The 22186-nt window shown below is 41.6% G+C and overlaps 1 protein-coding gene across 1 annotated transcript in view; it reads left to right on the top strand.

Moving 5' to 3' along the window:
- Window positions 1–929: 929 nt before the first annotated feature.
- IP6K3 (inositol hexakisphosphate kinase 3) overlaps window positions 930–22186 on the top strand; it is a 35149-nt gene continuing 13892 nt past the window's right edge. Inside the window, exons 1-2 of the mRNA XM_072641781.1 lie at window positions 930–1041; window positions 14605–14872. Coding sequence (XP_072497882.1) covers window positions 14674–14872 — 199 coding nt within the window. The 5' untranslated portion in view covers window positions 930–1041; window positions 14605–14673. The remainder of the gene's footprint in view (window positions 1042–14604; window positions 14873–22186) is intronic.

The following is a 22186-nucleotide window of genomic DNA, read 5'->3' as shown; positions in this document are numbered from 1 at the left end:
TAGCTACTCTGATCAAGACAATTCCAAGACAAAGGACCCGCAGTGAAAAATGTTATCCACCTCCAGAGAACTGATGAACCTGGAATGCAGATTGAAGTATACTTTTTTGTTTTCTTTTTTATCTGTTTTCTCTTGCAATATAGCTAATGTGGAAATGTTTTTTCCATGACTTCACATCTATAATTGATATCAAATTGCTTGCCTTCTTTAGAAAGGGTGAGGGGCAAAAGGAAAGGAGAGAATTTGGAACTCAAAATTTTTTTTAAATGATTGTTAAAATTTTTTACATGTAATTGGGGAAATTTTTAATGAAATAAATTAAAATTCATTTTAAATTTTTTTTAAAAAGAAAAATCTATCCTTGTTTATAAGGTTAGAGAATTATCAAGTTTTCCCAGGGAAGTGTGCTAGACCCTCAAGGAGAGGGAGACCAAGAAATCCCATGTGTTCTGCTGCCATGGCTAGGATGGTCCCACTTTCCATTGCAAAATGGCAATGCTGAGTCTCTCCCAATTAGCCATGTATGTGTCTCTCTTCTCTGACCTTCTCCACTACTTCCCTTTCTCCTCCCATCTCTTTCCCCCCCCTTCTCATCTTCACCTTCATCTTTCTTTTCTCTTTCTCTTCCTTCTTCTTTCTCTCTTCCCTCAGCTTCTTCTTCTTCATTATTTTCCCCTTTTAATCATTTTCCTTTACCTCAACCTATTCTTTTCCCCCTCCTTTCCCTTCCCCCTCTTCTACCCTTCATCCTTACCCAGTCCTCTCCACCCACCCACCCCCATCCACCCCCACCCTGCGGTGGCCCCACAGCTGACAGCTGAGCATCCCCCAGTCTTGCCAACTATTCTGCTAAAGGTCAGGTGACACTCCCTCCCCCAACCCCACTGGTTGCCTGACCACCAGGATTTTCCATTCCAGCCACACAGCAGAGTACAAACCAGGCTGTGCAGAGCACAAAATCCAGCTAAAGCAGGGCACCAAGAAAGGGAGTTTCTTCAAGGAGTCCAGAGACTTCTCTTCCCATTCTCTGATCCGCACCTGGTGAGTGTTGCCCAGGAAACTGGGTATCTTTAGCAGGTAGACAGGGTGGGAGACAGTACAGGAGGCACTAGCTGACTGGGGTTACTAAAGACAACAGGGAGGAGATGCTCTGCTCCTAGGAGCTGGGCCCACTGTACCCCATGCCGCAAGAGGAGATGCCTGTGTGCTTCTCAGGTGCTGTTAATTCAGCACTGGATGGAAGGGAATATGGCATTTGTAAGATGTTAAGGAAGGTCAATCAAAGAAAAAGAAATATATGTTTGAACTCTCCCTGTACTCTTCAACTATTACCCTAACCCTCTATCAAGGCTAGAATATCATAGCTGTGATGGGTAGGAAAACGTGAGTAAGGATAAGAGAGGAGGTCAGAGGTGATAAAATGGATGAAGGGAGAGGAGTAAAGAGAATTTGAGAGAAAAGATGAAGTGAAGAATCTTTTCCTGGTTGACGACTACGAAAGTACTTGGGATAGGGAAAAAGGAAGATAGAGGGGAAAAAACCCATAGACTATGGCTAATTCTAAATGATTTACTGTGCATCTATAGTTAATGCTTAATAAAGAGTAGCCACTAATGACCCCGTCTCAGCCATTAAAGACAGTGGTGCTGACCAAAATGGCATGTTCAAGGTAGCTGCCCCATGGACCAGCTCCATGCCAGGGGAAGCAGGAGATACTCCAGGGAATCAGTTCAGAGAGGAGAGGCTAAAGGAACAGCATGTCCTGTCCCTAGCAGCCTTCCTGCTATGTGAAGTAGTCCAGATGATATCGATGGCTGGCTCTAGGTTAAGGCTTCAGGTCCCCTCTAGAAGACTCCAGACTTTCTATAAATCTGTTCACAGAGAAAGGGAAGACAGATTCCTAAATGTTTTGACAAGATTGGGATTACTAAACTAGTTAGGCCCTGTGGATATAGGGAACTAAAACTGGAATCAGTGAGAGCTCTCTGCTACCAAAAAAGCCCAAATGAGAGCCACTGGATACCTGGGAATGACAGAGCCTCTGGGGACTGGTTTCCCCTCTATTCTTTATGAAAGCAAGGCTTCCAAAATGGTTGATTTTACTCTTGAAATCTTACATGGTCTGACAGTGGCCACAAGCATCCAGACCCTCCCCTCAACTTCATGGAATTCCCAGGTGAGCATGTAACAAAGAGTCAGCCTCCCTACTCTGTTCAGAGATGTATTTATTTCATATAGAACTTTAAGGACTCAATACTCTCATTTTACAGATGAGAAAACTGAGGCAAAGAGAAGGGAAGTGATTCTTCTAAGATCATACAGCTAAGGAGGCAGTAGAATAAAATCAGGTCCCTGACTTTAAAATGTCACTGCCTTAAAAGTAACTTAAAAAGTAACTCCTTGGGAAAAGATTAGGATCCTCATCATAGGCCGATCCCTTTGTTGAACGGCATATATAATCCTCAGTGGAAGTACCGGTTCTGCCTGCTCAATCCATTACACTTAATAAAAGCCTCATTTTCTCTATTTTTTTTTTTTTTTGTCCTCCTATGGAGTAAGTTAGCGGAATAAATCCTTCACATGCAGAAATCTGTATTGCCAGCATCTTGTTCACTGGGGGCTACAAGGGGACAACAATAAACTTTACGATCATATTCTTTCTGAGAAGAAAATCCAAACACAGGCCAAGAGAGGCTTGAAGGAGGGGGAGGCGTGGGGGAAGGATCGAAGCTCCAGGATTGATGGGAGATGGTGTGGAGTACACCGAGTGTTTCATTTTGCAGTGCTTTGCCACGCGGCACAATTATTCTTTCCCCATCAAGCCAGAAGCTGAGGGAGACACAGAAAAGGCACACTTTAAAATTCATGGAGAAGTAATGCAGCAACAGCCACCAGAGCAGAAAGCAGAAGGAAGTGAAAAATTAGGGGAAAGGCAATGGCCAGCTTCCCGTATAGAGCCAGCCTCAGAGAAGGGGCCCTGGCCTGCCCCTGCCAGTGGGGCTGAGAAGCTTGGGAATGGTCAAGGAGTACGAATGAGCTGCCAATGCCTTGTTATATGACCTCGCACAAGTCACTCTCCTTCCCTAGACCTCAGTTTCTCCATGTATATAAATGAGGGGGTAGAGCTAAATGATCTAAGAGGTGCCATGGGCTATCTCAAGAAGTAACAGGTTCCCCTTACCAGAAATCTTCCAGTGGTAGCTGAACAACCAACTACTAATAAAGTGCTCTGCAAACTTTAAAGTGTAAAAATGCCAGTGATGCTGCTGTCGCTGCTGTTGTTGTGGGTAGTATGGGGGTTCTACAAGGCCTTTGAAGTCGCTTCAGCTCTGAGATTCTGTGCCTAAATCCACTGTATGAATCCAACTTTCTCAGGTTTGAAAACTCCCTAGGGGGCCAACCCATCCAGCCCCCAAATAAGTTCTAGTCATGTGCAGCTTGGGAGTGGAGATGGAGAGAGGGGAGAGCTCCATGAGATTTAAGAGAGCCACTGTGTAGCTCAGCTAAAAAAACTGTCTTGTTTGTTTGGGGTGTATTTTTTCTTTTGGATGTTCTGACTCCATCGCCTTTTAGGTACCTATAGCTAGGGTTATCTACCTTTTCTCTCTGGATCCATTTGGGTGGATCACTCAGTCCTAAGCAGGCAGCCTGCCTGCCTTCATTATGTGGGGTACTGAGCTAAGAGTCCACTAAATGAAAGCCTCCAAAAGGCTTTTGGAGAGGACCATGTCTGGGCTGCCCTGTAATGGACAAAACCTTTCCTCTGGCCTCCCCAGGGACACTGAAATCAGTGGCTAGTTCCTGAGCACACAAGCCAACAGACATGTGTGATGCACGCGCATGCACACACATACACACACACACCCTACATTCACCACGTCACTGATGCTTTTTTTGCAACATTAAAAAATTATTTCCCCCTGCAGCCAGCACTTTCATGAAATTACCATCCTAACTACCAGCAAAACTCAAACGTCACATCTCTTAATAGGCCCCTTTTGCAAAACAGGTTGCAGATCATATTACTCGGGGGAACTCAAGGAGAAAGTGGATACTGGAACTCACGCCCTAGCATTTTGCAATACAAGAGACCCTAAGATATTTCTTAAGGGCTCAAAAGGCTACTTGGTGTGGTGTGGTTATGTTGCTGTTAAGGACTTGGAGTCAGAAAATCTTGTTCCAAATTTCAGATTCTTACTGCTTCCCCTCTCCGGGTCCCAATTTCTTCATTTATGATATAAGGTGGGGTTAGATCCTATGAGAGAGATCCAAGCCAGGAAGACTACCTAAGAGGACATCCTTTGGAAGCATCAGTCTGTTGGGTTCCCTACTTGTTTATGAGGGCTGGGTGTGAGGAGGAAGAGGAGGAGGAAGAGAGAGAGAAAGAGGAGACAAAGAATAGAATCTCCCTCTACCCAGAACAGCTGTTGTTCAAATGGTGTTCAGACTCTCCAGTCATCTATTCCCCATGTTTCTTCCACCCTGACAGCCTGATCAGAACATTGCTAGAGTCGTTAAGTACAATTTGTCAGTGGCTGAAGGGCCCCTAAACTAATAACGCCTGTATTAAAATCGCATTTGGTCCTCAAGTCTAGGAAATGTTTGGAGACTTTAAATTTTAAGAGAAAGAGAGGAAAGGAAAAGAAAATTCTCCCTTCCAAAGGATAAAACAAACCCAAGAATAAGTTTCTGACATTGGGAGATATTAAGTACCATTTTGTGGAGACCAGACCTTCCCAGGGAAATGAATGCATTCAAAAGGTATATATTTCAGAACATGGCTGGAGGCCATGTGTCACCACCCCCGGAAAGTACATTGGACTTGTATTACAGCTATTTGTGTAAATGTCTCAATCCCTATTCAACTGTAAGCTGAGGACAGAGATTATATAATTTTTCATCTTTGTAATTTTGTGTTTTTTCATCTTTCTATCTCTTGTGACTAGCATAATACTTTGTACATAGGGAGGTTTTATGAATGATATTTCAAAATAATCAAAGTGAATTTGCAGGAGACCTGGGTTTGAGTTCTTTCTCCACCTTTGTGTGACTTTTGGCAAGTCAGTTATTGTCTCTGTATCCCAATCTTCCTCCCTACTATAAAATGAAAGATGGTCTCAGAGATCCCTTTCAGCTTTTCTCATTCATTTGGTAAAGATTTTATGATTTTACCCAACCCTGTGAAATGCAAGGGTGGAAGTGCCTTTGGACCTTGAAGAATCTTTAGAGCATTTTTAAAAAATTTCTTTCTTTAAAAATTCTTTTTTCCTAGAAAATTGTCTTGTCTTCCCAGTTCAGATGACCCAGCATGATACATGACCCTCCACCTTGTAAGACACTTCTAAACTCTCCTGCCCATTACAACCTAAGCGACTTTAAATGGTTTTCAGGTCTTCTCATCTCTAATAGATTAAAAAATGCTCCCTTGGGCATCACAAAGACATTGAATAGTATTTGAACAAAACCTTTAAACCCAGAGAAGCCTGTGAAATGTACATTAGAGGCTCCGTGGTGAGAGGGCAGGCCATAAAGCATCCAGCCTTTGAATTTTGCAACTTGACACATTTTTATATTACACTCCTTTTTCTGCTACAAGCTGTTTCTTGATAATTTTCCTTCTTCACCCCTCCTTTCCCCCACCACATACATTTGTTCACTGCTTACAATTTTTCAGAACATAGTCAGAGAGGGTTTAGCGCTTCACTGCATGAGGAGCCTCCATTCTGCAACTGTTGGTCAGCCTACCAATCACCTGATTGGTAGGCTTCCATTTTCCTCCTACCATCAATTGGCTGCTCCTACGCAAGTTACTCTTGTAGCGGGGTCAGGCAACCAATATTTGGGAATAGGCCCCTATAACAGGTCCTTCCTTTCCTAGCCAATCTGTTTTCACTCCATTCCCCAATGAGAACCAACTTCCCCAGGCAAGACATGAGCTAATTCTTGCCTTTGCTCCTTTATTCACACTATTCCCCTTCACTTGAGAAGCCCTTGCCTGTCTTCTGCCTCTATACACATTTGTGCTTTCATCAAGTGCTGGACTTAATAATCTCTGAGGTCTCTTGCAAATTCTAATTTTCCTGATCATCCAGAGCACCAGTCACATACTTTGGCACGTGATTATATTCAGTTTAGTGCCTTACAGATAATGTCTTCTTTGCTTCTCTAATCCTTATATGTGGACAGGATTCACAAGATCACAAAACTGGAAGGAGCCTTAGAGATCATCCAGTTCAATTTACTCATTTTATAAAGTTAACTCCTCCCAACAGAGGATGTGACTTGCCTGAGGACACACAGGGAGAAAGGTGCAAAGCTAGAAATCAAATGCATATTCTTAGTCTCCAATGTGTCCCTTCTCCAAAACTTCACTGTCCAGAAATCCAAACATAAAAAAAAAATACTGTTTGGAGCTCTCAGTTTAGACAGGACTTGTGAATGAAATTTAGTTTTACGTACAGATAAATGACATCTTTATTGCAATTTGGGGGCTTAGCATTCCACCAATCTGTAAGTTTCAGGGGAAGTAACCAATTTTGATAAACTCAATACATTGCTTAAATACATAAAGAAAAGTCAGATGATGATTTGGGCTGCCATCTTGAAACAAAGTGGTGATAAGAGTTTTAATGGATTTGAATGAAATTTGATAACTAGATACAGGTTACAGTCATATATGTAAAAAGATGGCTCAGTTTGCCATAAATGGTCATAATGTCCATAATATTAATTTTTATATACTAATTTTGTTAAAGCTCTTCAAATCCTGCCTCTGACACTTAACAGATTTGACTTTGAACTCAGTCAGTGAACTTTCCTGTGCCTCAGTTTCCTCATCTATAAAATTAAGGTATTGATCTAGTTGTCCTCTATGCTTCCTTCTAGTTCTATCTCCTCAATTCAAAATCATTGTCAAATATGACCACTGCCATTTCCTAATGACTCTTCTTCCCACTCAACCACCCAAGAGGACCTTCCTTTGTAACAAATATGGAACACTGAACCATCCCCTTATCTAGTTTGATTTGTGAAGGGGTTGAAGTACAAGGGGATGATAGGGTCTCTTCTAGATCGAAATCTTATGTATGTGTGATCATTTTCCCTGAGTGAGGTCTAGAACCGGGAGGGTCATTAGCAGGGACTGTCTATAAGTTTGGTTTGCTGTGTCTATGGGAGAGAGAATAAGGAGAAGGAAAGCAGATAGGACCAAACAACAACAGATTTGGAAATGGGATGGATGGATGAAATAAAAAGCACTTATTAAGTGTCTACTGTGTGCTAGATAAATACTTATTAAAATATTTCTTTATTTAAAGAAATGAGATACTCTCTGCCCTCAGGAGCTTAAATTCCAATATGGTAAAAGATTGACAAAAAAGAGGATGGTTGATAAGGAAGGGAATTTTGGTCTGGGGAGCAGAGTCATAGACACTACTTTCCAGAAGAAATGATAGTAATCATTTGATTACCATTTCCAAAAGTAAAAAGAGAAAGTGATTACTGGAATTCGGGGGAAGAGAAGGTACTTGGGAGATTAGAGCAGATAGCAGGATATTCAGAGTCAACATCAGATGAATTTGTAACACTCAGCAATCAGGACATATCAGTGCCAGGATGAGTTCTAAAAATGGGTGCAATGACTCCCCCAGGCATTGACGAGGATTTAGAGACCATCACCCTCCTAATCTTACAGATGAGTTATCAAGGCTCAGGATTTCAGTGGCTTGCCCACACAGGTAATAAATGGGTTTAGGATTCAGGTCCTCTGACTCCAAATCCCATGGTCTTTCCAGTAGACAGCTACAGTTCCTTCGCAGTCATCAGATTTCTGTTTTCCTCAGAAATATGGAGCAGAGCCCAGGAACAAGTCAAGTGTATCAAGATGGAGGAATGAGGAACAATCCTTGGTCAGTGTCACTGGAATTGAAAATAACTGATGTGAATAATAAGGAGTATCTCACTTTGGTATTATTTTTTATCTTTCCAAAGTACTTGACATTTATGATCTCATTTTGATCACCATAAAAATCCTATGGATAGGGAATGGAATGAAATCTTCCTTTTAAAGATAAAAAAAAATGAACCTAAGAGAAATGAAATGCTTATAGCAGAATAAATTGCAGGAAATATTCCCATCCCCCCTCAACTCTCCCACCCCAAAGTTTTAACCTAACTCCCCCCAGCTTTTCCACTGTAGCCTCTGGAATGCCTGTTCCATAAGCAACAAACTTCCCTTCATTCCTTTCCCACTCATTCCATTTACTAGCTACTATTGAATCCTGGCTTTCCCCTGATAACTCAGCCTCCCTAGTCATCCTTTCCAGTACTTACCACACCTTCATTCATTCTCCTTGGCTAACTGGTTGAGGGGTGATGGAATACTCCTTGCTTCCTTTTACCACTTCCAGGTTCTCCCCCTGCTTCTATCATTCAGCAACCATACTTCATGTTATTTGTATTTACCGTTCAATCAAAATCTTGGTAGGTGTTGTCTAGAATCACCAAGCAATTCCCTTTCTTTCCTCAAGGAGTTCTGGCTTACAGTTTTTCTCTCCTCCTCAACTTCTATGTTCATACTAGGGGACTTCAACACACACTGATTCTCCCTCAAATACCTAACTACTCATTTCCTCAACCTATTTACCTCCCATGAGCTCTTCCTTCACCCCACCTCAGCCACACACAGCGATGGTCATACCCATGATCTTGCTGTCACCTACAAATGCACCACTTACATGTCTAGGAATTCTGAAATCCCCTTATCTGATCATAATCTATTGACTTTTAACCTCTCCCTCTACATTCCCTTATATATTACACACACACACACACACACACACACACCCTGCTCTTCTTCCACACTTTGACCTCCAATCTCTTGACCTGTCAATTCTCTCCCAGGCCATCTCCCCCACACTAGTCCTTCTCTCCTCTTCTCCCCATCCTGACTCCTTGGTACTGAACTGCAGTTCAACTCTACACTACTCTCTTTTGAATCATTAACCCACTATCAAATTGCCAATTATACCTAGTCAAGCTTCAATTTTGGATCCTTCCACCATTTGTTGTCTTCATGCCTATACATATGATGCTGAACAAAATCACACAACCATTCTGCTGGGTCTACTACAGATTCATGTTGGCCCTCATCCAGTCATTATCCTACTCTCCACAGTAGTTCTTCCAAACATTTTCATCCTTCCTCAAACCTACCATAGCTCCCTTTTCCTCCACCCTCTTAGCTGAGAGCCTTGCCTCATATTTTAGATTTTAAAAAATGAGTACATTTGCTGTGATCTGCCTGTTCTCCCCCTCTTTCTCACCTCTTATCACTCAGTTGCCTTCTGCCATTTTTTCCATCTCTATTTCACGAGATGAAATGGCCTTACTCCTTACCAAAGTTAATCTCCCTGCTTATTCAAGTGATCCCATTCCATCCCATCTTCTCAAACAGACTGTCCCCTCTGTCATCCCCACTCTTTCACTTATTTTCCATTTCTTCTTGTCTACTGGATCATTTCCTACTGCCTACAAACATTCCCACGTCCCTTCTATTCTGAAAAAACCCTCACCTTTTCCTTCTATCCCTGCTACCTACCATTCTACATCTTTTATGCCCTTTGTAGTTAAATTCCTCAAAAAGGCTGCCTGCACTTTCTCTCTTCTCAGTCTCTCCTAAACCTCTTACAATCTGGCTTCCCACTTTATCATTCGGCCGAAACTTCTCTCTCCAAAGTTACTAATGATCTCTAAGTTATGAAATCCATTGGCCTTTTCTTAATTCTCATTCTTCTCAGCCTCTCTGGAGTCTCTGACATTGATGATCACCCTCTCCTCAATACTCTTTTCTCTCTAGGTTTTTGGGATGCTACTGTCTCTTGGTTTTCTTCCTACCTATCTGACCATTCCTTCTCTGACTTCTTTGCTGGATCCTCCTCCAGATCATGTTCTCTAACTGTAGATGTCCCTCAGGGTGTTATCCTATGCTTTTTTTTCTTCTTCCTCTATACTATTGTTTTTGGTGATCTCATAAGCTCCCATAGATTTAATTTACCTGATGATTCTCAAATCCACCTATCCTTCCTCAATCTCTCTTCTGACCTACAATCTTGCATCTCCAACTGCCATTTAGACCTCTCACACTTTGGATGTCCAGTAGACATCTTAAACTCAATATGTCCAAAACAGAATTTACCATCTGTCCCCTTAAACTCTCCCCTCTCTTACCTTCCCTGTTACTGTAGAAAGCAACACCATCCTCTTAGTTGTTCAGGCTCACAACCAATTCCTCACTGTCTCTCGACCACTTTTGGTTATGGTTATTGCCAAGACCTATCAATTTCACCTTTGCAGTGTCTCTCAAATATGCCTCCTTATCTCTTCTGACACTGCCAGCACTCTGTTGGAGGTCCTCATCTCTTCATACTGGATTACTGCAGTAGCCTGCTGGAGAGTCTGCTTGCCTCAAGTCTCTCCCTATTCTAGCCCACTCTCCATTCAGCCACCAAAGTGATTTTGTTAAAATGTAGTTCCAATGATGTCACCCCCCTCCCCCACTCAAAAACCTTCAGTGACTTCCTATTACCTCTAGGAGCAAATGCAAAATTCTCCTTTTGGCATTCAAAGTCTTCATAACCTACCCCCCTCTTACCTTTCCAGTCTCCTCATACCTTACTCCTTGACACATACTCTTCAATCCAGTAATACTAGCTTCCTGGATGGTCCACATACAAGATGCTCCACTTCTCAACTCCAGGCATTTTCTCTGGCTGTTCCCCGTGTCTGGAACGCTCTCCCTCCACTCAAACTATTGACCTCTCTGGCTTCTTTTAAGTCATCAATAAAATTTCACCTTCTACATAAAGCCTTCGCTAATCCCTCAACTCCAGTGCTTTCTCTCTTTTAATTATTTCCTATTTATCCAGTATATAGCTTGTTTGGCATCTATGGTAGCTATCTTCAGGTACTCAGAGGGCTGCCACATGCAGAAGGTTTTGGATGTGTTTTGCTTGGTCTCACAGGTAGACAGAGGTACAAGGGGTAGAATCTACAGAGAGGCAGATTTAGATTCCATTTAGGGAAAATTTCCTACAATGGACTGATGTCCAAAAGTTAAATGAGCCTTAGAAAGCTGTTAGTATAACTACTAGTGATGGTTTCTCTTCATTGGAGGATTTTAAATAGAGACTGAACAAGGAATTATTTGTTCAGGATATTGAGAAGGGAATTTTTCTTTAGATCTAATTTCAATCAGATCTCCAACTCCAAGTTTCCATGATTCTATGCTTTGCCCTGGGTCACACAGAAGGTTAAGTTAGAGGCAAAATAAGGACCTCCTAACTTCTACTGCCCTTAATAAAGTGAGGTACAGCTGGGTAGATTGGTGGGTCTCAAATCAGTTGTGCCAATGGCAGTAGACACAAAAATTTATTTGCATATGGCAAGAAGCTCTAAACGGAGAAAGGACCCATCAAATTGTGTTATCCCCAGAACTTAGCACAGTACCTAGAACATGTTGTTGTTGAAAATGATGATAAGACATTTTTCAGTTGTGTCCAACTCTTTGTGACCCCCTTTGGAGTCTTCTTGGTAAAGATACTAGAGTGGTTTGCCATTTCCTTCTCCAGCTCATTTTACAGATGAGGAAACTGAGGCAAGCAGGGTTAAATGACTTGCCCAAGTCACACAGCTAGGAAATATCTGAAGCCAGACTTGAACTCAGGAAGATAAGCCTTCCTGACTCCTGACCTGGCACTCTATCTACTGTGCCACCTAGCTGCCCCTATGTGCCTGGCACAGTAGGTACTTAAGAAATGTTTACTATTATCTCTTTGGAATCTTCTGAAGAGGAGCTTTTCTCCCAGTAAAACCAAACAGTTCATCTTCTGAAAGTCAGAGATAATGTTAACACTACGGATTGAAAATTTCTGGGATAGCCTTTCAGATCCTGAGTGAGAAGCTGCTGACTAAGATAAGCTCACACAGCTTACCTTGACTAAGCTCAGTTCACAGATACAGCTCATGAGAACAAGAAGGCCAAAGATGAACTCAGATTAGTAACAATGACCAATCTTAGGCCTATAAAACAGACTGTGAAACCTATTTTCCTCCTTCAAATAGAGGTAAGGTGCTTAAATGCTGTCAGACAGACCTTCGGTCAGCTGTTTACATGCAACTTTTTCTGTAACAAGGGAGAATTTAATGGAGAGAGGAGGGGATTTGGGGATATGACTGAGGTACAAATAACAAAACGAATGTATACAACTTTGGGGGAAAGAAAGTTAACCAATCAATAAAAGCCATAAGACAGAAGTTTGAGAGTTCCAAGTAGATTACTAAGCAGATGTCCAACAGCCTTCTGAGTTATTCCCCGTCTATTCTTTCCCCAGACCTAGAGTACAACATGTACTGAAATCTCTGAGAAGTAATACAGGGAACAAAGATCTAGATTCAAGGCCCTTACTTCTTTTTACTTATTCTGTATATAATTGTATGTGTCCTCATGGCCTCTCTTCTTAGGAAGCAAGCTCCTTGTGAGCAGGGATATTCCATTCTCTGTGTCTGTATTCCCAGAGCCCTGTGTAGTGCCTGTCACAGAGCAGGGACTTGTTGACAGATTCCTTGCTTGTTTCTGATGTCTGGAGCAACATTTGACTTCTGGGGTGGCTATCAGGGTCCTTATTTCTGTGTGTAAACTGAATCTTTAGGGCTTATGAGGTCATCTTGCCTTCCTCTCTCTCTGAGAGTACGTACTAGTATGCTACCAGAGATGCTGCAACTGGCTACTACCTCAGTGATGACAACATTGTATAGAACACACTGGGGCTTTAGCTAACAAAGAAGAAATGGAAGCAGGTTAGGTTCTTGGAATAATTCCTCTGTCAGGCTAACATATCAACCATAAAACAAAATGAAGGAAGATAAACACCACCACTCCACCCCCAAAAAAAGCTCTAAGCAAAACTGTCTCCTTCAAATGTTTCTGATCATTTTTCCTGTAGTGTTAGTGTATTAGTAGAAAGACACTCCACTGTTCTCCAGCTTGGCTTGCCTCTGAAAAAGCAGAGAGACTGGGAAAGAGCCAGGAGTCACAAAACATTTTGCCAATGACTTGTGTAACTTTAGGTAACTCTCTTCACACTCATGGCATTCATTTTCTCTATCTGTAAGATAAACTTTTAAAAATTAAAAAAAAATAAAACAATATGACCATTCCCACCTCATGGGGATGTAACACATGCTTCAAGCTCTTCAGATGAAAAGGTGAAGAAAAAAAACGGTGCTCTGAACCCTACCGGGTTACAACATTTTATCTGCGGTTTCATATTTTTACAGCAATAAGTCACACTCTGTACATGTTGTGCTAGAAATACAAACATTAACAGCACCAGCTGTGCCTCACATAAGGACAGCACCTGAAACATATCTGTCAGATTCAAACTTGCATCATACATGTGTTCTGGATCTACTCTGCATTCAGAAGCTGGTTCCTTATAAAACAGACAGCTGTGTCAGTCATAGAGAGGCCTGCGTTTCATCCAGAAGTGGTTATGAAGGACTTTAATTGCTGGGTTCATCCTCTAGTTTCTGAGACACCCTTGGATTGTCTGTCTTCCAGCCTTTTCCCAGGGGAAAGTCAGCTGGTGAAAGCTGAGTAGAGCTATGCGTTATTGTTTTTTTAAAAAGGTTTTAAGCTATCCTGTTAGAAACAAAAATTGGCGTAGCTTTGTATTTTTTGTCTGACACAGAGTAGGTACCTAACAAATATCTGTAGATTGATTATGTTTGGATTTGGGCTTTTCAGATAACTGGAATGTGTCTGATACACAGCCTTGAAACTTCAACTTAATTGCAGACCTATTTATCTTAAAATCATTCCCCACTGCATCTTTGAAACTGCCCACAAACTCTACTGTCTCTCTGAATGGAACCTAAATACATGTTTAACCAATGATTTTTTACATTCCTCTATGATGCTAGCAAAAATGCTCCAGATTACTTTCTACAGCACAACTATACTAGCCAATTAAACCTGTGACTTTCTCCTTTCCCTTTCTCCCAGTATGTGATACCCAGACACTACTGCCATTTCAGTCCTGAAACTCCAGGTGAATTTTAGAAATGGTCATCCTAAACACTTACAAAATACAGCATATAAAATGTCTTTTCCTTCCCTTCTGGTCCCCCTGTACAAAGCATATTTGGGGTCTTCTGGGGCAAGCAAGTCTAAGAGGGGAGAGGCTGCTGTGTATCCAGCACTATGGTGGGCCCTTGGCAGTTAAAAGAGAAGTATAGGAAGCAGCCTTTCTTCTCAAGGAGATCACAGCCTAGCATAGTTCTCTCTTACCTCTTCCCCTACCTTTATCTATTCTCTAGTCATAAATTACTGCCACCTCTGAGTTCCACTACACCCTCTATACTCCCCAAAAATGTTCTCTCCCTTTGAGCATTTCTGCATTTCTTCTTTACTTCTCAAAAGCCATTGGTGGGAATCTCCATGCCTGAAGAAGCCCCTGCTGTGATGGCTGCTAAGGATTAAGAGGAAGAATAACCAGACATCAACTCTGGAGCTCTGCTGATAATCTGCTCTCTTCTTCATTACAGCTTCTAAGAGAAAAATCCACCCTCCTAGGGATTTAATTTCCACCCAAGAAAATATTGGACTCCAATACCATGGTCGTTAAAGACAGCAGGGATACTGGGGACACTCGAGTTGGGGTGCTCCTGGAGCCCTTCATCCACCAGGTCGGGGGGCATGTAAGCATGATGAAATATGATGAACACACCATCTGCAAGCCCCTCGTCTCTCAGGAACAGAGATTCTACGAGTCCCTACCGTTGGCAATGAAGCAGTTCACACCTCAGTACAAAGGTAAGATAGGGGAAGAGTGCAGCAATGTGGATGGAAGTCCCTGCCAGACATTCCTAGCTCTTTCTCACATGCCCACTGCTCCTGTTGCTCTGAAATACTTCTCTTAGATAAAGTGAAGTTGGAGTGATTTTTACTGTCCTTGATTTTTCAGACTACTTAGCTTTCTTTCAACCCCTAGCCCAAAGTCTGGGAGAACTGGTAGGCCTGGACTTTGAATCTGGCTCTGCTATTTATTAAAAATCTGTGACTTTACATCACTTAAGCTCTTGGAACTGGCTTCCTCACCTATAAAAAGAGCTAGCTGGAATAGATAATCACTCGGGTTCCTTCTAGTTGGTTCCAAATTTTATGATTCTATATATCAGGCCAACAAAATTGAAAACCAAATTATAATGGAAAATCTACCCTATAACACCAGCTCTGAATATCTTACCCCATAATTGGTAGGTCACTCATGACTGTGGCCTGCTAAACTTTTTGACAGATTTCTTTATTGTTTTAACATTACTTTAATAAGCCTAATTTGTAGGCTAAAACTCCTTGTAGTTTTAAGACAGGAGCTCAAGCCCTAAAGAGAGTTGTAAAAAAGTTGAGAAACAGACTGTGCAGGAAAAAGGAACATGAGGGAGCACTCAGCTTCCTGCCCTCCTTTGGAAACTCATAGATGTAAGGGAAATACAGGCAGTAGAAGCCTGATCGTACAGCCTGAAAACTTAAGTTTGAATCTAAATCTCTTAAGACTCTGAGTGTGTTAGAGATATCTTAGCTTTAAGGAGAGCTGGTCAAGAGTAACTGCCATCAGCTCCTCTCTAGGCTGGGTTTAGAGTCTTTATACTTAACAGTGGGCGATGTGTCAGGATCTCTCTTAGGGCACAACTGAGATTCAGCTGGGAATTCATCAGGTCTGTTCCCTTTCCTGACCTTTGCTTAATTATGCTCAAAGGGTTTCAGTGCATGCCTCTGAAAATGTCCTCATAGTTGAAACGGAGTGACAGGTGTAGTAAAACCCAACCAGATTTGTACAATGAGTGTTTGAGGGGTGTATATATGTATGTGTGTGTGTGTACGCATGTGTATGTGTTAAAGAATTGAAGAAAAAATTACTGAGTTTCATTACTACATGAAATAGCAAAGGGATGGATGAAGACAATTATGATATCTGAATAATTTAGACAAAAACCTACCCTGGCTTCAATTATTCTGGTTAATTGGGAAAACAGCACATTTAGGTCTGAATAAATTATATAATTTGGCCTAGATATTTGTTCAGCCACATAACCACTGAATATCAAGCACTGTATAAAACATACAAAAAGGATAGTTTTATGTTGAGGCAACTGGTAAAGCAGTAGATGAGAGCTTGGAGTTAGGAAGATCTGCCTTCAAATCCTTTCTCAGACATTTACTAGCTGTGTGGGCAAATCATGTGATCTCTGCCTCAGTTTCCTCAACTGTAAAATAAGGATAGTAATAGCACCTACCTCCCAGGGTTGTTGCAAGACAATATTTGTAAAAGTGCTTAGCACAATGCCTGGCACATAAGAGTACATAATAAATGTAGGCTCTGAAGGCCCGTTCCCTTAAATCTTGGTTCTAATGTGTGAGGCAAAACCAATGTACAGATACAATCAATAATTTCTTCCCTTTCTTGAAAGAAGCTAGAAGAGATGGTTGGATCAAGCAGAACCCTAAGCTTTGGTCTCCTCTGATATGTTCTGGGGGGGGGACACCTGCCTGTATTTGTAAAATGAATTGTGGGTCACTGATCATGTAGTAAGAATCTAGCTGAAAGGCTGTACAGGAACAGCTTTCAGGAGAGTAGCTAGGTCAGGATCATTTCAGGCTCTATTCAGAACAATGCTATCACCAACACAGCCTGCCAGCCCTAGGGACAATAGTGCCACAGATCAAAGTTGCTGTCCCACATTCCCTTCTGCTCTACTTTTCCTCACCCTCCTTACTCCCTATATCCACCTCGTGTCACCCCTTTCTCCCTCCACACAGCACACTCTACATTTCCCCTACATCAAAATATACTTGTCCTTATATCTTGATCCCTCAAGGTGCTGCTAAATGAGAGCAAGTCAATCTAAGAATCTGATCTAAGCTAAGAGGTTGACAGCTCAATGTATCACCATCCTAGATGATACCATGCTTTATGAGTTGCCTAGAATTCCACAAGCAAAGACAGAGAGTGATAAGGGAATATGAGGTACTTGTATCCAAGGCCAAAAGAGGTGAAATTTAGGGAACTAAGGATGCTTTTTGGAACCCCAAAACCATACCACACAAATAATTCTCTCTTTTCAACTATCAGGCCATCCCTAAAAAAAAAAATGAACCATTGTCACAAAACCCAGTTTTAATGACTTGCTGACCAGGAAGTGATCTGTTCAGTGCCACTGTCCAAGTAAAGTGACAAGAGAACATGATGCTAAAAAAATCAGGTTCTAAAAGTTTTTATCATCTAACCAAGAAGACAGATGCTCTGGGATGGCAGATGGGAGACATTTCTGGGCTAGGAGGTGCTTCTTATATGGGAAAGTATCACCAAAGGTATAATTTTCTATGTTGTCTAGTCCTCCTCTCCACCCCCAAAAGGTAACTAAGGAGACTGACAAAAATCAGAGCTAAAAAGGACCCTAGGAACCATTCAGTCCAAACCCCTCATTTTATGTAGGAAATTGAGGACAAGAGAGGGGAAGTGGTCTGCCTAAAGTAACACAAAGTTCCAAATCTGAACTTTAAACCCAGGTCCTCTCACTTCAAATCCAATGCTCCCCTATTGCACCCTACAGCATGTTAGAGACAATGCAAATATTGGAACCCCAGGCTCCCATCTCCTAGTCCCAGGCACTCTCCACCACATCAGATAGCTTTATGCACATTTCCCCTACAGTGAGAAGACTGTGGATGAGAGGTTCCTGAGTTGACCAGTCACAGTGCCACAGAATGCATTACTTCTATTTTCATCATCCTGCAAGGTGAATCAGGACAGAAAGAATTTTAGGCAGGGAAGAGATTTCACTGGGCAGTCTTAACATGTTAGAGCTTGTCCGTGAAGAGGCTATTACAAAAACATTCCCAAAGATATGGAGTGAAAGGGAATGGAACGTGGGGGCAAGGAGCAAAGAAGTGAGGAGGAGAGAAGCTATCCTTACTTGACTTAGCTATACCCTGTCAGGCAGGTCCAGTGTCCCTGAAGCACCAGCAGTCTCTATAGACTGTCTGATTCTGAACTGACCAGGATATTAAGGACATACTCGTAGTCCCAGTTGGTTAGCAGCTTAACTGGACTCACATTGCAGAAGGCAGCAAGCAAATGCACTCATAAATTTAAAAATAAATACATGACAGAATACTCAGTGAGATTCAGCCTGCTATGCAGCCAAACAAAAATTGCTAGGATGCTTTGGGAATGTCAATAGTCTCGCTAAATATTCACCATCTGCCCAGCTGGCACTGTCTACGGGGTCAAGATGTTTTCAGAAGGTTGGTGCTGGGAAGCACTTTACCTTCTACTGGAGTCTGTTCTTCCCAGGGCAGGTAGACTTTACTGCCCCTAGGATCAGAAGACCTAATTTGAATGGGCAGCAGGACAAATGTTGGCAGTCCCATGTGGTAGGTCACTGAGATAGGGAAAGGGGTGTCAATAGCAGTGGTTTGGGGCTGAATAATCAAATTCAATGAAGCAGTCTGAATCCAGTTGACATGTTGCTTTATAATACAGCAGACTAAATGAATTACAAGTGGCTTATATGCTTTGTGATCTAGCCTCTCTTCCACTACCCAGCTAGGTCTGACTATCAAGCCCAAGTCAAATCAATTCAATTCAACAAACATTTATTAAACACCTATTTTGTGCAGAACACCATGCAAGAAAGTGGAAAAAATACAAAGTTTAGATAAAGCACATTCCATTCCCTCATGAAACTCAGTCTAATAGATATAAAAGTGATACATATTAGACAGAGAGATATTATATGTATATACACACACAATAACACATGATAGAGGAGTGCAAAACAAAAGAGCTATGCGAGGCCAAAGCGGAAAGTCAACAAAAGTAAGAATCAGGAATAACTTCTAAGACTGCAGACTTAGAGTTCGTCACATTTTTAAAATGAAGAAACTGAGGCCCAGAGAGGTAAAAACTGATCTGACTGAACTCCCATAGATTGGGTCAGAGGCAGGTCCTCAAATTCCAAAACCAGTCCTCTTTCCATTAAACCACACTTACCCCAGGAAAGAAAGCTTTTGAGGTGGGCTTTAAAGTACAAAAGGAGTTTATAAGCAGGTCCAGGCAAAAAGAACAGTATAAACAAAGCAAGGAAGTAGGAAGGTGCAGGGTATCAAGAAGGGAATGGGTGGCTCAATTTGGCCATAGGCAGGGGAAGTACCATCAGATAAAGCTAGAAAAGGTAGGGGTTGGGTGTGAGTACGCAAGAAAGGTTGTATGGGTATGGGGAGAGAGAAAGAGAAAGAGAGAGAGAAGAGAAGCTGCATGGATGAAAAATAGCTTTGACTGCAACCCAAAGGAAACAGGATTTTTGGATAATCCATTATTTGGGATGTATTTCTGATCCCCAGCATAGGGCCAAAAATTGAGAGTTGACAACATTAGGCAATAAATGAGATTTGGAGAAGTCCAAGCTAGCATTTCAGTCGTTCTTTGGGACCCTCTGATTATACATTTCCTTCAGACTATGGATCTTCATGGATCTGTAGGCTTTTGACAACCATTGCTGAGGTGAAACTGATAGGCTCATAGCTTGGCCAGATCCAAACTGGCCCTGCCAAGTGTTTCTTCCACCTCCAAGGCTCCTCTCAGACCTGGTGTGACCTTGGGAGTTCCCCTGCTATACTCAACCACCAGAATCGCAAAAACATTTTTTTTTTTTTTTGGTGACAAAAGAATAAGCACGATGGCGGCTGAGTTTTTCCCTTTTCTCGCATTAGGGAAGACTATTCTAAGGAATGTTTTGGTTTCAAAAGATTAGACAATGTGCCTTGGGAGTACAGACATGCCCTGAAGCAAACATTCAGACATTAACTTCCCCAAAGTTCTCCCAACTGTTAACATCCTTGTCCTCATACTGTGCTAGAACTCCCTGGATCTAGCCCCTCCTTGTTTCTCCTTCACCAATCTCCACAAGTCATTGTATGACTGTTCTTTCCTGTGGGATGAATATGCCCTGAACAAATGTGACCATGTACACAGTGGGAGAGTTCCTCCCAGCATTCACAGCACCTGGCTGGATTTAGGCATTAGCAGCAGAACATGTGACTAAAGGTAACCTTCAAGTTCTCCAAGTTGTAAACTCGGGTTAGATCTTAGGCATCCACTGACCAGAAGGGTTCCAGGAAGCTCAAGTCAGTGACTTAGTTTAAGCAACTTTAAACAAATTTTCCCCCCCTTGTTGGTCCTGTGGAATAAAGGTTCACCCACTACCAAAAGTCAAATCAGACCCTTGCCCACCCATGATAACTAGTTGGCACTTTAACCTAGCCAGAGGCCACATGAATAATGGAAAAGTCACTGGAACTAAAAGACATGGATTCTAGATCCAGGTCTGCCATTTACTAGCTGTGTGACCTTGGACAATTTACTTCTCCTGTCTGAGCCTTGGTTCCCTCATCTGTAAAAAAGAAAAAAAATGATATTTGCACTATATCCCTTTAGGGTTTTTGTGAGAACCAAATAAGAATGCCATATAAAATACTTCCAAACTAAAGTGAGAACAGAAGGGGGCTGAATTCTCTGGTGCCAAACTTTTAGGATATTTCTCAGGGCTCCAAAGATTGGTGGAAAAAACCAGGTTCTTTTTGGGAGCAAGAGGTCACCCAGGGCTATCCTGGAGCTGCATAATTAGGATATAGGGAATCTTAGATGAAAGGAATGAGCTAAACCAGCTATTGTGCAGAGGTGCCTATTACATTAAAGAACAGCCTGGAAAATTAGCACCCACAAAATGATCAGCCAGTACCCATGTTTCCCCTCAAGCCAGGGAAGACATAGGTAAAAAAGAGAATGATATCAGCCCCATTCACTATTTATTTGGAAAAAATTGCAACTTGTCCTGAGCAAAGTGGCTGTTCTTTGAAGTTTCATTTTAAAATGTGGCAGTAGCTGCATTCCAGGCTTCTGTTCTTTGGGGAGGGCAACAAGATGCCACAATGACAATGTGATAAAGCCAGCTACACCAAGCAAGGATAGCAGTGGTGTCCTAAACCGTGATAACATTTGCAAAAAAAAGAAGATAATCTCAGCAGGAATCCACTATTTGTTAACTGTATTCTCATATGCTTAGTTTAGCAGTCTTTTTTTGCACACCGCTTTCACTTAAACAGAAAGGCATCCAGTTATGGTAAAAAGAGCAACGAATGAGGTGATCTGGGTTTGAATTTAGCATGATAGTTATTAGCTATGAGACCATGGAAAAGTCATTTTCTCTCTCTGAGTATCAATTTCCATATCTTTAAAATGAGATAATAATACTTATGTACACATATATACTATGAGAAGAAGAGTGGCCTACTGAATGCCACAGTGTTCTTGGGAGTTGGGAAGATGCAGAACCAAATCTCTCTTTTATCACTTACTAGTTGTGTGATAGTGTTAGCAAATTATTTAATTAATTCTTTCTGCCTGAGGCAACTCTGGAAGGCTCATCTATAAAATTATAGATTGTACAGGCAGGAGGAATTCACAAATAAAGGAAATCTCACATCCTTGATGTGTCTGAGCTGTTGTTATAAGGTTAATGCATTACAAAACTTAAAGAGCATTAGACAAGAGTTGTTATTAATGTATCACTATTGTTAAAGGGTGAAGTAGAGAAAGAGCTGGACCTGGAATCAGGAAGACCTGAGTTCAAATCCAGCCTCCACACACTAGTTGTATGATCCTGGGCATGTCACTTAACTCTGCCTCAGTTTCCTCAATCTGCAAAATGGGAATAATATTAGCACCTACCTCCCAGGGTTGTCATGAGTATCAAATGAGATGATAATTTTAAAGCACTTAGCGCAGTACCTGGCACATAGTAAAAGTGCTATATTAATGTTAGCAATTATTATTATGAAAAGTTTTTCTTCTTTATTAGTCATTTAAAAACACCAAACATACACTTCTGTGCAGTCCTCTGCTAACAGTAAAGATTAACAAAGTACCTTGCCCAAGAGGAACTTATTCTTTAACAGGAAGCACAGAACAGTTAGTCATAGGTGGGATTCAATATAAGTGTTAATTCTATGTATACCCAGAATGAATTTACTATCTAAAACTCATTATCTCTCCCCAAAACAATGGGA

This window comes from Notamacropus eugenii, chromosome 2 (assembly GCF_028372415.1).
Source record: "Notamacropus eugenii isolate mMacEug1 chromosome 2, mMacEug1.pri_v2, whole genome shotgun sequence".
Lineage (NCBI taxonomy): Eukaryota > Metazoa > Chordata > Mammalia > Diprotodontia > Macropodidae > Notamacropus > Notamacropus eugenii.
This window is presented reverse-complemented; position numbering and strand designations above follow the sequence as displayed.